The following is a 12318-nucleotide window of genomic DNA, read 5'->3' on the forward strand; positions in this document are numbered from 1 at the left end:
TAAGTCACTTTGGATAAACGCGTCTGCTAAATGCTAAAAATGTAAATGTAAATTGAGGGGAACTAAGAGAATGAGACACTGCTTGATAATAAAGCTTGAGAATTAGATTCAACTGTATGAAACATTGTATTCTGTATATTATGAATGGAGCACTGAATTATCCAAAGCTCTACACTGACATTTTGAGAACAACTACTATCTATGAACCTTGTTTGACCTTTAGCACTCATGATTGACAGATGGAGAGCTGTACTCTGGAACAGCAGCGGACTTCATGGGCCGAGATTTTGCAGTTTTCCGAACGTTAGGAAAGCATCATCCAATCAGAACAGAGCAGCATGATTCCCGGTGGCTTAATGGTAAGATTACACAAAGAAACATTCGAACTATTTACTTTTTTTAATGTCATGTTTTACACTTTACGATCGTTACACATTACACAAGATTAATCAGTTCACAAGTTTAATATCAAACACAGTCATGGACAATTTTGTATCTCCAATTCACCTCACTTGCATGTCTTTGGACTGTGGGAGAAAACCCACGTAGACACGGGGAGAACATGCAAACTACACACAGAAAGGACCCGGACCACCCCACCTGGGGATCGAACCCAGGACCTTCTCGCTGTGAGGCGACAGTACTACCCACTTAGCCACCGTGCCACTCGTAACTGTTAATTAGTGTTAAGTCATGCAGTATGAGCTCACTCAATATTAGTATGCATGCTACAGAATGCTGGCTATTTTATGGCTAACTTTAGTTTCTTTGGTATTAAGGAATTTAATAATAAGTTTATAAAAATCTTGTGAGTGCAGTTTTTCTTTATAGCAAACTTTAGTCGTCCCCTAGGAAATCTTAAGAGATTATGTTTTCCTGTACATTCTACATTATATTAATTATTAAACTGTGTAACTAAAAGTATGATTTTATGGTACACAAAGCCAATAAAGAAAATACACGAATGATTAATTGTGATGCCACATATTTTCAACTTTGATAAAAAATATTAAACTTTACCAGCCTTGCTGAGCTAAAGAACTTATTTTGTGATAAATAACAACACTGCTTTATTTTACAATTGTCATATCTAGCCACATAATAAGGTTTGTAGTGGGTTTATTTTCTTTAAGAAAAACCCTGGAAAGTGTCCCAATCCATTGTAACGTACCACACACTGACCACTTGCTCCCCCATTTTACCTGGGGCAATTCAAAGAAGCCAGAACATCACTGTATTTTAAATTTTGGGTGGTAAGAAACTGGGACACCTGAGTGAAGCTCACAAAGTTTGGTTTTGTTGACTTTGTTAGGAGATGAAATGCTAACATTAGTATCTTTTATGTTTGTGTTTGCAGAACCAAGGTTTGTAAGCATTCACCTCATTCCTGAGAGTGATAACCCAGAAGATGACAAGATCTACGTCTTCTTCAGAGAAAACGCCATTGATGGAGAACAAACCGGCAAAGCCACACATGCCAGAATCGGACAGCTGTGTAAAGTAAGATAGAACACAGTGTACACAGATTTACTGCCAGGGTAACATGTGGAATCAAACCAAAATGACATGTGGACAAATATTCAGTCCCACACACACACACACATGCATTCTTGTTCTGATGTGGTGGACGTTGTAGCTTGTTAAGTCAAGTGTTTTGGGGTTGAAGAGAAATGGAAATGGCAGGGCGGAACAAAGCTCCTTTTAGAACCGATATCCAACTCACTTCAGTTCTCAACTAAAGAGGAGCTCTGTTGAAGTAAGCAGAGAAAAATGTGTTCACAATTATCTATCACTTGGCAATCTGGTAGGACTGGAATCCACCCTTCACCATCAGGCACAACTGTCTCATTATTTCAAAAAAACGAGAAGTCAGAGGACAAACTGTGCAAGTTAGACTCGTGCGGTATGCAAGTTAAGACTTGCTAATTAAGAGACATGAACAGAGTACTGTGAAACATTTATTGATCTGTGGTGTCAGTGGTTATATATACAAGACATACTGTACTTCTGTAAGCAGTGGTGGCACAGTGGTTAAGATACTGGACCAGTAATCAGAAAGTTGTTTGTCCCACTACTTCCATGTTGCTATTGTTGAGCTCCTATCTTAACGTATTCAGTGACAGTTGTAATTCTTTTTGGAAAAGTGTCTGCTGTAATGTAAATGTAAATCTTAGTTGTTCTGAAGTGTATTTTATTTACATCCAACAGAACGACTTTGGAGGCCACAGGAGTTTGGTGAATAAATGGACCACATTTCTAAAAGCACGTTTGATCTGTTCAGTACCAGGTCTAAACGGCATTGACACACACTTTGATGAGCTACGTAAGTCATACCTCCTATATGTGTGTGATAGAAAGTAATAAATACAGTTTGTTTGTAATTCAGAGACAGACATACTTCTAAACAATTAAGTGCTTGGTTATTTTCTTTGTAGAGGACATCTTTGTCATGAGTGGTAAAGACCCCAAGAATCCTGCCATCTATGCCGTGTTTACAACATCCAGGTAACCTTTGTTTTTCCTATGATGTATTAGATTATTGGTGAAGCCCTATGAATTAAGTATAGTATAGATCTATAGACCAGAATGGATCAATAAGTGTTCATAAATTGTAAAAACATCCTCTAAGTGTTTATGCTTTGAGGAACATAAGCACAGATATATAAGATTTATAATGTTTATAACCTTCTTTTCATTATGCTTGCGGGTGGCACGGTGGCTCAGCGGGTAGCACTGTCGCCTCACAGCAAGAAGGTCTGCAAGAAAACCTGCATGGGTTTCCTCCGGGAGCTCCAGTTTTCTCCCAGAGTCCAAAGACGTGCAAGTGAGGTGAATTGGAGATACAAAATTGTCCATGACTGTAATTTACATTAAATTTGTGAACTGATAAATCTTGTGTAACCAGTAATTACCGTTCCTGTCATGAATGTAACCAAAGTGTGTAAAACATTACATTAAAATCCTAATAAATAATCATTATGCTTGCTTTCTTGTTTTTTCTCTTGTTTTTTTATTAAAAAAATTATTTGGTATTATTTTATGAATTTCTGTGGCATTTTCTAGTTACTTTTCTTTAATAATGATTTTTTGTATACATGTGCTATTATTATTGTTATTATTATTATCTAACATTAACGTCTTTAATTCACAGTAACGTCTTCAAAGGCTCAGCCGTGTGTATGTACAGCATGGCTGATATTAGGAGGGTGTTTCTGGGTCCCTATGCTCACAGAGATGGACCCAACTACCAATGGGTGCCCTTCCTAGGCAGAGTGCCATATCCACGACCTGGCACGGTAAAACAGATTCAGTTTTTTTTTTACATTCAAAACAGAATGCGTCTGGCATGACATTTCTAAAGTTTTTTTCTGTTTCAATATAACAGTGTCCAAGCAAGACATTCGGTGGGTTCGAGTCCACTAAAGATTTACCTGATGACGTTGTTACCTTTGCACGAAGTCATCCAGCGATGTACAACCCTGTGCTTCCCATCAACAACCGTCCCATCATAATTAAAACGGACGTGGATTACCAGTTCACACAGATAGTGGTGGATAGAGTAGATGCAGAGGACGGCCAGTATGATGTCATGTTCATTGGCACAGGTGAGATTGATAGAGATTTTATTACAATGCTGTCTTGTGTTCATAATTCCAGAAAAACAACTTTAGTCATCATGAGCAGGATTTTACAGGTTCTACCTGACTGACAGGGAGGTTTATTTAAAGGTGGTGATCATGTTTCAACTTATGATTCAATAAAAAAGCCGTTTTTAATTTCAGATCTTGGCACAGTTCTGAAGGTGGTATCGATTCCCCGAGGGACCTGGCATGACCTGGAGGAAGTTTTACTGGAGGAAATGACTGTATTCAGGGTAATAACAATGACTGAAAATACAGAAATATACTGCATTTAGTTGATACCAATACTGATCTGATACTAGAATTGTATTGTTTGTTATATAGACTCTGTTTTCAACTGTGCCATGTTGGTTACACATGTACATGGCATGTTATATAGTGAGGTCCAGAATTAGAACAAAAACATTTAATGTGTATGAGTTGATGTGGCATTCCTCCACCACACATAGGTTACAATAGACAACCAGCAGTGGCTGAAGGGAAACAACTACTGTTTTCCACACCGTCTGTGCCTGTCGCTACCAGCTTTTTCCATTTCAATGCTGGCAGTGACAGCGCACCTGATACATCAGAGATTGGTGATTGAGGACATCCCAGCCTTGGCCAGAGCCCAGTACACTCCAGTACACTTCAAAGGACTAGATGGCTGCAGGGCCGCTGTCTCAAAACACAAGCAATATAGTTTTGACATGATGACATGAACACTAATGATTGTAAATAGTCCTTATGCAAATATGTTCACAGTGAATCATGGGTATGAGTCACTCCACTGTGTCAATCTACACAATGCTACACTTAACATTAATGAATCTTATTACTGTTTTGTCTTTTAAACAAGTGCTAATAGTTCTGGACCTGATTATATAAGAAGATTCCATTAATTTATAACGTAGATACACAGTAATGATTTTGTTTACAGTGATGTTTAGGTGCAGTGTGTTATAGATTAAAGTCTGCAGAGATATATGTAATTGCTAATCTATACTGTATAGATTAGTGTAAGTTCCTGAGTGCTTATATATTTATATCAGTATATATTTATTTATTATATATTTTTCTTGCTTCTTTCAGGACCCAACACCTATAACTGCAATGGAACTGTCTACCAAACAGGTAACTTCCATCACCTTAAAAATATAACCATGCAGGTCTAGAAGTAAAGAAAGACATTATACACAGAAGTGATAAAGCACTGCAATATACACAAAAAATGGCCACAGTTTCTATACTATAGGTCTATTATTACCATACTGCATGTGGGCATTTTAATTTAGCTGATAACAAGTGTGAGAACCATAGTTTTACTGCAAAACGTTCACATTTAGCTACAGTATTTCCTTATGCTAGGTCTATATTGGAGAAAATCATAAATCCCTGGTTGAGGTTTTGTTATTGTTTCAGTTAAGTGCAGGTAGTGTCATATACACAAATTGATGGAAAACTAATTACCATTAAATACAGCTTGTGTGTGTTTTAAGAGAATTAAAAGATTTAGCAAAGTACCTCAGTGGCAGAAAAGCTGGTCAATCTTATGACTCACTGTAATGCCCCCTCAGTGGCAGGACGCAACCCGTTCTATTATACTCCTCTCTATCTGATTTAGTCTCAGTAATGTTAATGAATGGCCCTCCAAAACTACTAAATATACAGTATGTGTATCTTAAAAGTAACACAAAATTCCTAAAAGCACATTAGCAATCTGTTTGTACATTCCATAGATAACTTACTAATATTCACTAATGATTTAACTGTCTCCTCACAGCAACAGCTCTACCTGGGCTCCTCCATCGGCATTTCTCAAATGCCCCTGCATCGCTGTGATGTGTATGGGAAGGCCTGTGCTGAATGCTGCCTGGCTCGGGATCCCTACTGTGCTTGGGATGGCTCGCAGTGTTCCCGATACTTTCCTACCCCCAAGAGGTATTTACATCTGGTGAACACAGCTGGTTTAACTTGGTCTGAACCTGAAAATACACCGTAGCACTATAAGTTATTATAGAGGAAAATTAAGGTGACAGTTGAAGTGTAGACTTATACAGAAGTTTGATATTATTTGTTTGCCAAATTTGCCTATGCCTTTGTTGGTTGCAATGAACAAAAGGTCTTGACTCAAGGATCTATAATGTATCTGACAGCTTGCAAAGCTTGTTTAGGATCTTTGCCATGTAATAATCTAATAAATCACTTAGCTACTCATAAATGTCTCTCACTGTCCTCGGGGTATATGACATTATCTATTTGTTGGCTTCTTATTAAAGCTTTTTCAATTGATTCCGGGTAGTATCCTTCCCTGTCGATTTTGGACAACTCCAACTCTGTTATTGTCTGAATAGTTTGGCTACACGTCAGAAGGCTCTCTGCTTGACGTATGGGCAGGGAATTAACCAGAATAATTTTTTTACTGTTCTCTTAATCCAAATTCCTATTTGTACTGGCTGACATCAGTGAATGAAAGGCTTTATTACATCTACGTACTTGCTAAAGCTTTATTTACACTCCAGGGTAAATCTGCTTTATTTCTTAAATTTGGTTTGATTGTTCAGACTACTCATTTATATTTTCTCACATATTTGATAGTTTTGTATTAAACAATAATAATAATAATAATAATAATAATAATAATGAGTCAAGAATTTGATTTTTATTAGTCCACAAGCTGTTTGTGGACTAAAGCTAAAAGCTGATTGATTTTGCCCTTGCATTATGTAGCAATAATGTGATGACAGACAATCCTAGGATTTTTAGGCCTGCGCAACTGGAAATGAGCAAACAGGGCCTTCCTTAATGTACCTGCTAGCTTTACCCTACAGGATTAAAATGTGCAACTTGCCATCATGCAGCAGTGTTACAAATGCAGCTACATAATAAAGTACAGGTACACAGTTCCACTTGCTTCACCATTGCTGCTTAATGCAAAACACACACACACAAACACACACACACATATGTGTATATAAATATTTTATTGAATATAATTTATTTACTGTGTTATACAATGTGGATTCCTCTGTTAGACAGCTGGGCCTCAGACACAGACACAATGCCTGTGTGGGTTGAAATGCTGAACGTGGTGAACGTTTACAGATGTAGTTTAACTCCTGTTCTCAATGATGCTTTTTAATGTGTAGGAGAACTCGGCGCCAGGACATCAGGAATGGAGACCCTCTCACCCAGTGCTCTGACCTTCAGCATCATGGTAAAAGCTTCATCTACAGTACACCAAACCACAGACCACAGTATGATTTAATGCTGCTTTAAATAATTATTGGTCTTATTTTGGCTAGGTTAAAATAATTCTCCAAAACACAATATCGTTTTCTGTTACAAGCATTTGATTCCTTGCTTTAAGGCAAAATCACCATGAGCATGAGCAGCAAACTGTTCTATAAATATTATTTAAATGAGAGATTAGAGACAGAATCCAGAGGTTATTCAAAAAGAATATGTTACAGAGCATAGATCTTTTACATGTTAATGCTAGACACAAGCTGGTATACCACTTAAAACTTAAAACAATAGATAGAATAATAGATAGATAGACAGACAGATAGGTGGATGGATGGACAGACACAGACAGACAAACTGAAAGACAGATACAGTATATAGACAGACAGGTAGACAGACAGACAGGTAAATAGATGATAGATAGATAGATAGATAGATAGATAGATAGACAGACAGACAGACAGACAGTTGGACAGACAGACAGACTCAGACAGACAGATCTAGACAGTTAGATATAGACAGGCAGACAGATAGATATAGATAGACAGATACAGACAGACAGATAGATATACAGACCGATAGATAAACACAGACAGATAGGTAGAGATAGACAAATAGATAGATAGACTGACACAGACAGACAGACAGACAGACAGACAGATAGATAGATAGTATTATAGATAGACAGGTAGATAGACTGACAGACAAACAGATCTAGACAGATAGATATAGACAGACAGACAGATATTGACAGATAGATAGCTCTAGACAGATAGATATAGACAGACAGACAGATAGATAGATAGACAGACAGACCAACAGATACAGTAGATATAGATAGATCTATGCTGCAGCCAATCACAGCTCTCATAATGCCACTTCTGTCTGTTCTCAGCCCAGAACTCCTGTAACATCTGTAATAACACATTTGCATTATATAGAGTTCTTAACTACACTGCAGTGATTACAGAGTACAAGGTTCAAAACCTCATCATGCACACACCATATACTTTCCCCCAGTTTACTAAAGAACCTCGAATTTTCATTAGCTCTGATACTTAGGCTTAACGAGCATTTTAATTGTTCCACAGCCTCCACAATTATTACTTTTAGACTAAAATAAAACTTGACAGAAGTGCAGGTTTCATGTGTATATTTAACACTGGAGGAACACTTTTACAGAAACATGGTGCAGAAAAAATGCCCAGGGACCACACAGACTTTAATGTCAAGCTGTGATGTGGTCTGTCATACGTTCATAAGAGTGCTATAATGTCTAAAGGTTATAGTGTTTGATACAAACCAACAGAAGCATTCGAGTGCATAAGAGTGCAAGTCTCCCAAATTCTCTGACATGAAATATGGAAAAGGAAATGAGAGAGGAAAACATTTTTAAATCACTGCAGAAGAAAAATATTTGCATTCCTTTAAACCCAAAAACTCATGAAAATGGATATTGTGCTACATTAGTGTACATGTGTGGTTATAAGTGCATGAGTGTATGCATGTTTTGTGTGGGTGTGTGTTGTTGTGGTCGTGGTTCAGATTACCAGCTCATATCCTCTCTGTTGTCTGTAAACGTCTGGTGCAGACACGTGGGAACGTGATTGCAATGAACCTGAACAATAGAAACAGCACAAACTCTTACTATTTCTCACACATGAACACATACACCGATCAGCCATAACATTAAAACCACCTCCTTGTTTCTACACTCACTGTCCATGTTATCAGCTCCACTTACCATATAGAAGCACTTTGTAGTTCTACAATTACTGACTGTAGTCCATCTGTTTCTCTGCATTCTTTGTTACCCCCTTTCACCCTGTTCTTCAATGGTCAGGACCCCCACAGGACCACTACAGAGCAGGTATTATTTAGGTGGTGGATGATTCCCAGCACTGCCGTTACAATGACATGGTGGTGGTGTGTTAGTGTGTGTTGTGCTGGTATGAGTGGATCAGACACAGCAGCACTGATGGAGTTTTTAAATACCGTGTCCACTCACTGTCCACTCTATTAGACGCTCCTACCTAGTTGGTCCACCTTGTAGATGTAAAGTCAGAGACGATCGCTCATCTATTGCTGCTGTTTGAGTTGGTCATCTTCTAGACCTTCATCAGTGGTCAGGGGATGCTGCCCATGGGGTGCTGTTGGCTGGATGTTTTTGGTTGGTGGACTATTCTCAGTCCAGCAGTGACAGTGAGGTGTTATCCACTCATACCAGCACAACACATACTAAAACACCACCACAGAATGATCCACCACCTAAATAATATCTGCTCTGTAGTGGTCCTGACCATTGAAGAACAGCATGAAAGGGGGGTAACAAAGCATGTAGAAAAACAGATGGACTACAGTCAGTAATTGTAGAACTACAAAGCGCTTCTATATGGTAAGTGGAGCTGATAAAATGGACAGTGAGTGTAGAAACAAGGAGGTGGTTTTAATGTTATGGCTGATCAGTGCATAAGCTAATGATAAATATTAAAATCATGAAATAAGCTGAATTAAAACTAATTCTCTCTCTGGCTGGTGTAGATGAGAATGGAGAGAGCGTTCTGTTAGATAAGACGGTGTACGGGGTGGAAAACAGCAGCTCTTTCCTGGAGTGCAGTCCCAAATCTCAACGTGCTCTTATCTACTGGCAGTTCCAGAAACTTGGCGAGGACCTCAAACAAGAGGTACGCTGTGGGTGTGTGTGCAAGTATGAGCGCAAGTGTGAGTGTGCAAATTTGGCTGTCTGCTTGTAAAAAACAGCATTTCCACTGAATTCCAGGTGGTTAAATGTAAATTGTTGGGTAAAAGGGCAATTACAGGTATTTAAAATTAAATCCACAACACATTAAAGTGAGCAAATAGTCAAGGGGTCTAAATACTTTCTAACTGCATTTAAAGTCTGAGTTAGGAGTTTGCATTTTGACTTGATGTGAAAGATAGTGACTGTTGTGAACAAAGTAAAAAAGGAGTATTAAATTAATATTAAAAATCTGTGTGTTTTTTGCTCTATTTTTTATGCATTTTCTCCAATTTTCTCCCAATTTAGTGTAGTCAGTTTGTCTTTGCTGCTGGAGGATCCCTGATTGCAGTCGAGGAGGGTATATTGCTGCTCACGCCTCCTCAGACCTGCATGCAGCCCTTAGCGGAACCCTTTTCACCCATGCATTCTGCACAAGCGCCTCTCTATCTGCTAATCAGGGTCCTTACACAGCGTTTAAAGACCCCACCCACATAGTCCAGCCATCCCGCCCTAGCAGATACGTGTCTGCTGCAGGCACTGCCAATTATGCCCACTAGATGGCGCCCAGCCGGCCCAGTTTCGAATCTCGGCGCTGGTGTACTAGCGTAATATATCGCTGCGCCACCTGGGCGCTACATATTTGTATTTAAAATATGATGTAATTTGTTTGAAATGTTTGCAACATTAAAAAATCATTTTAGACGCCCAGGTGGCACGCTGGGATTATCCGCTAGCACACCAGTGCTGGGATTCTAAACTCCCTGAATTCGAACCCCAGCTCTGCTACCAGTCGACTGGACGCCCTCTAGCGCAGTGGTCCCCAACCACCGGGCCACGGACCGCTACCGGTCTGTGGGCTTTTTATTACCGGGCTGCACTGACAGAATGAATAATTAGAGATCACTAGAAAAGCAGTTTTCACTGCTTCCATTTCAGGTGTTATTGTCTTATTGTCACCCCTAGGTGGGAGCAGCGTCTCGTTAAAGCAAAAAAAAGCTCATTTTACACCGTTTGTAAGCAGTATAATTAAATCCTCCCTCCCCCGCCGGTCCGTAAAATTATATCTTAAATGAAACCGGTCCGTGGTGCAAAAAAGGTTGGGAAACGCTGCTCTAGCGGGCATAGTTGGCAGTGCCTGCAGCAGACAAAATTGGCCATTAAAGTCTGCCGGGTGGGAAAAGGCTGGACTAAAAGTGGGTGGGGTCTTTGCCGCTGTGCAAGGACCCTGGTTAGTAGCCCCAGGCGCCTTTATAGAAAGTGGAGGAGCACGGAGATCAGTGCGTGGCTCTTACTGACCTCAAGCGCAAATTCACTGAATGTGTGGGCGAATAAGATGGGGTCGGTGTTGGAGGGCGCGTGAGGCAGGCAACAATACCCTCCTCGGACACGACCGGAGTCTCCAGCAGCGGAATTGGGAGAAAAGGGGAGAAAATGCATAAATAAAATAGTAAAACAGCCTAAAAATGTTGTGTTTACCCCTCATCCATATTGTATTCTACAATATCATGATGCACTATCTACATTTTATGACCAAATATATGTTAACACCTGATTATAAGCCTGTGTGTTGTTGATAAATCACAGTCTGATCTGCTGTATGTGTGTTCTTATATTCAGATAAAAGCCGACGAGCGGGTAATGGGCACCGAACAGGGTCTACTGATCCGCTCCCTGCTGCAGAAGGACTCTGGGGTGTACTACTGCCACGCAGTGGAGCACGGCTTCATGCAGACCCTCCTGCGCCTGACTCTTCACGTCATCCCAACCGATCACCTGGACGAGCTCCGGCAGCGCCATTCCCCCGATTCCAGCCAGTCCTTGAATGCCAAGCTGTGGTACCAGGACTTCTTATCTCTGATTGACCCGCCCAGCCCAAACAGTGTCGACCAGCTGTGCGAGCAGGTGTGGAAGAGAGAGAGGAAGCACCGCAGACAAAAGGCCCACCACCTTCATGGAAGCCAATCGCACGCCGCACATCTGCTGCAGACTGGCCAGTCACATGCCAGCCAGCACCACCACGCTGGCCAATCCAGCAAGTGGAAGCTCATGCAGGAAAACAAGAAAGGGCGCAACCGTAGGACCCATGAGACGCCACGAGCACCCCGCAGTGTGTGACCCCAAGTACACGAGGAGAAATGACTCTGACTGCTGAACAGACTGTGACACGGACAGAAGGGAAATGTGAATAAATATTCTGGCCTCCTGCAGAGAGTGTGTATAAGGGACAGGACACACTCGGACTCCGAACTGGAAAATAACGTCTAGTGATGATATTCTGTACATACTACACAGAATAAGGGGAACTTTTGTGAGACAGGTTTTAGTTCGTCAGCATTAATGTATATCTGAGCACCACTGATAGAGTAAAAGCACAATCAGAATGCAAGCATAGCATAAAAAATAAAAACAAAACCTTAAACAGTTCAACATTTTGAATTACGCTACAGGTAACGTGTCCAGGAACATTCGTCTGGCTGAATAATCATCCGTTTATGTCCATGTTATACATTCTGACTTACTAATTTATTAGGTATCTACCTTGTGAATACACTTGCTGACAATTTTATCATGTATATCAACCAAATGCACCTTGTAGATATACAATTACTGACTGTACCCAGTCTGTTATTCTGTACATCAGTGTTTTTCAAACTTTTTTTTTCAAGCGACCCACTTTTGTCCATGATTTTATTATTTTTTTTGCATTTTCTC

At 40.0% G+C, this 12318-nt stretch overlaps 1 protein-coding gene across 1 annotated transcript in view; it reads left to right on the forward strand.

The window, feature by feature from the left end:
• sema3ab (sema domain, immunoglobulin domain (Ig), short basic domain, secreted, (semaphorin) 3Ab) overlaps positions 1 to 12048 on the forward strand; it is a 31658-nt gene extending 19610 nt beyond the window's left edge. Inside the window, exons 6-18 of the mRNA XM_063004280.1 lie at positions 240 to 359; positions 1358 to 1500; positions 2209 to 2323; positions 2436 to 2505; positions 3152 to 3296; positions 3386 to 3605; positions 3783 to 3874; positions 4713 to 4754; positions 5404 to 5561; positions 6770 to 6837; positions 9408 to 9550; positions 11224 to 11570; positions 11640 to 12048. Of these exons, the coding sequence (XP_062860350.1) occupies positions 240 to 359; positions 1358 to 1500; positions 2209 to 2323; positions 2436 to 2505; positions 3152 to 3296; positions 3386 to 3605; positions 3783 to 3874; positions 4713 to 4754; positions 5404 to 5561; positions 6770 to 6837; positions 9408 to 9550; positions 11224 to 11570; positions 11640 to 11721 (1745 nt within the window). The 3' untranslated portion in view covers positions 11722 to 12048. The remainder of the gene's footprint in view (positions 1 to 239; positions 360 to 1357; positions 1501 to 2208; positions 2324 to 2435; positions 2506 to 3151; positions 3297 to 3385; positions 3606 to 3782; positions 3875 to 4712; positions 4755 to 5403; positions 5562 to 6769; positions 6838 to 9407; positions 9551 to 11223; positions 11571 to 11639) is intronic.
• Positions 12049 to 12318: the final 270 nt, after the last annotated feature.

This window comes from Trichomycterus rosablanca, chromosome 11, assembly GCF_030014385.1.
Source record: "Trichomycterus rosablanca isolate fTriRos1 chromosome 11, fTriRos1.hap1, whole genome shotgun sequence".
Taxonomy (NCBI): Eukaryota; Metazoa; Chordata; class Actinopteri; order Siluriformes; family Trichomycteridae; genus Trichomycterus; species Trichomycterus rosablanca.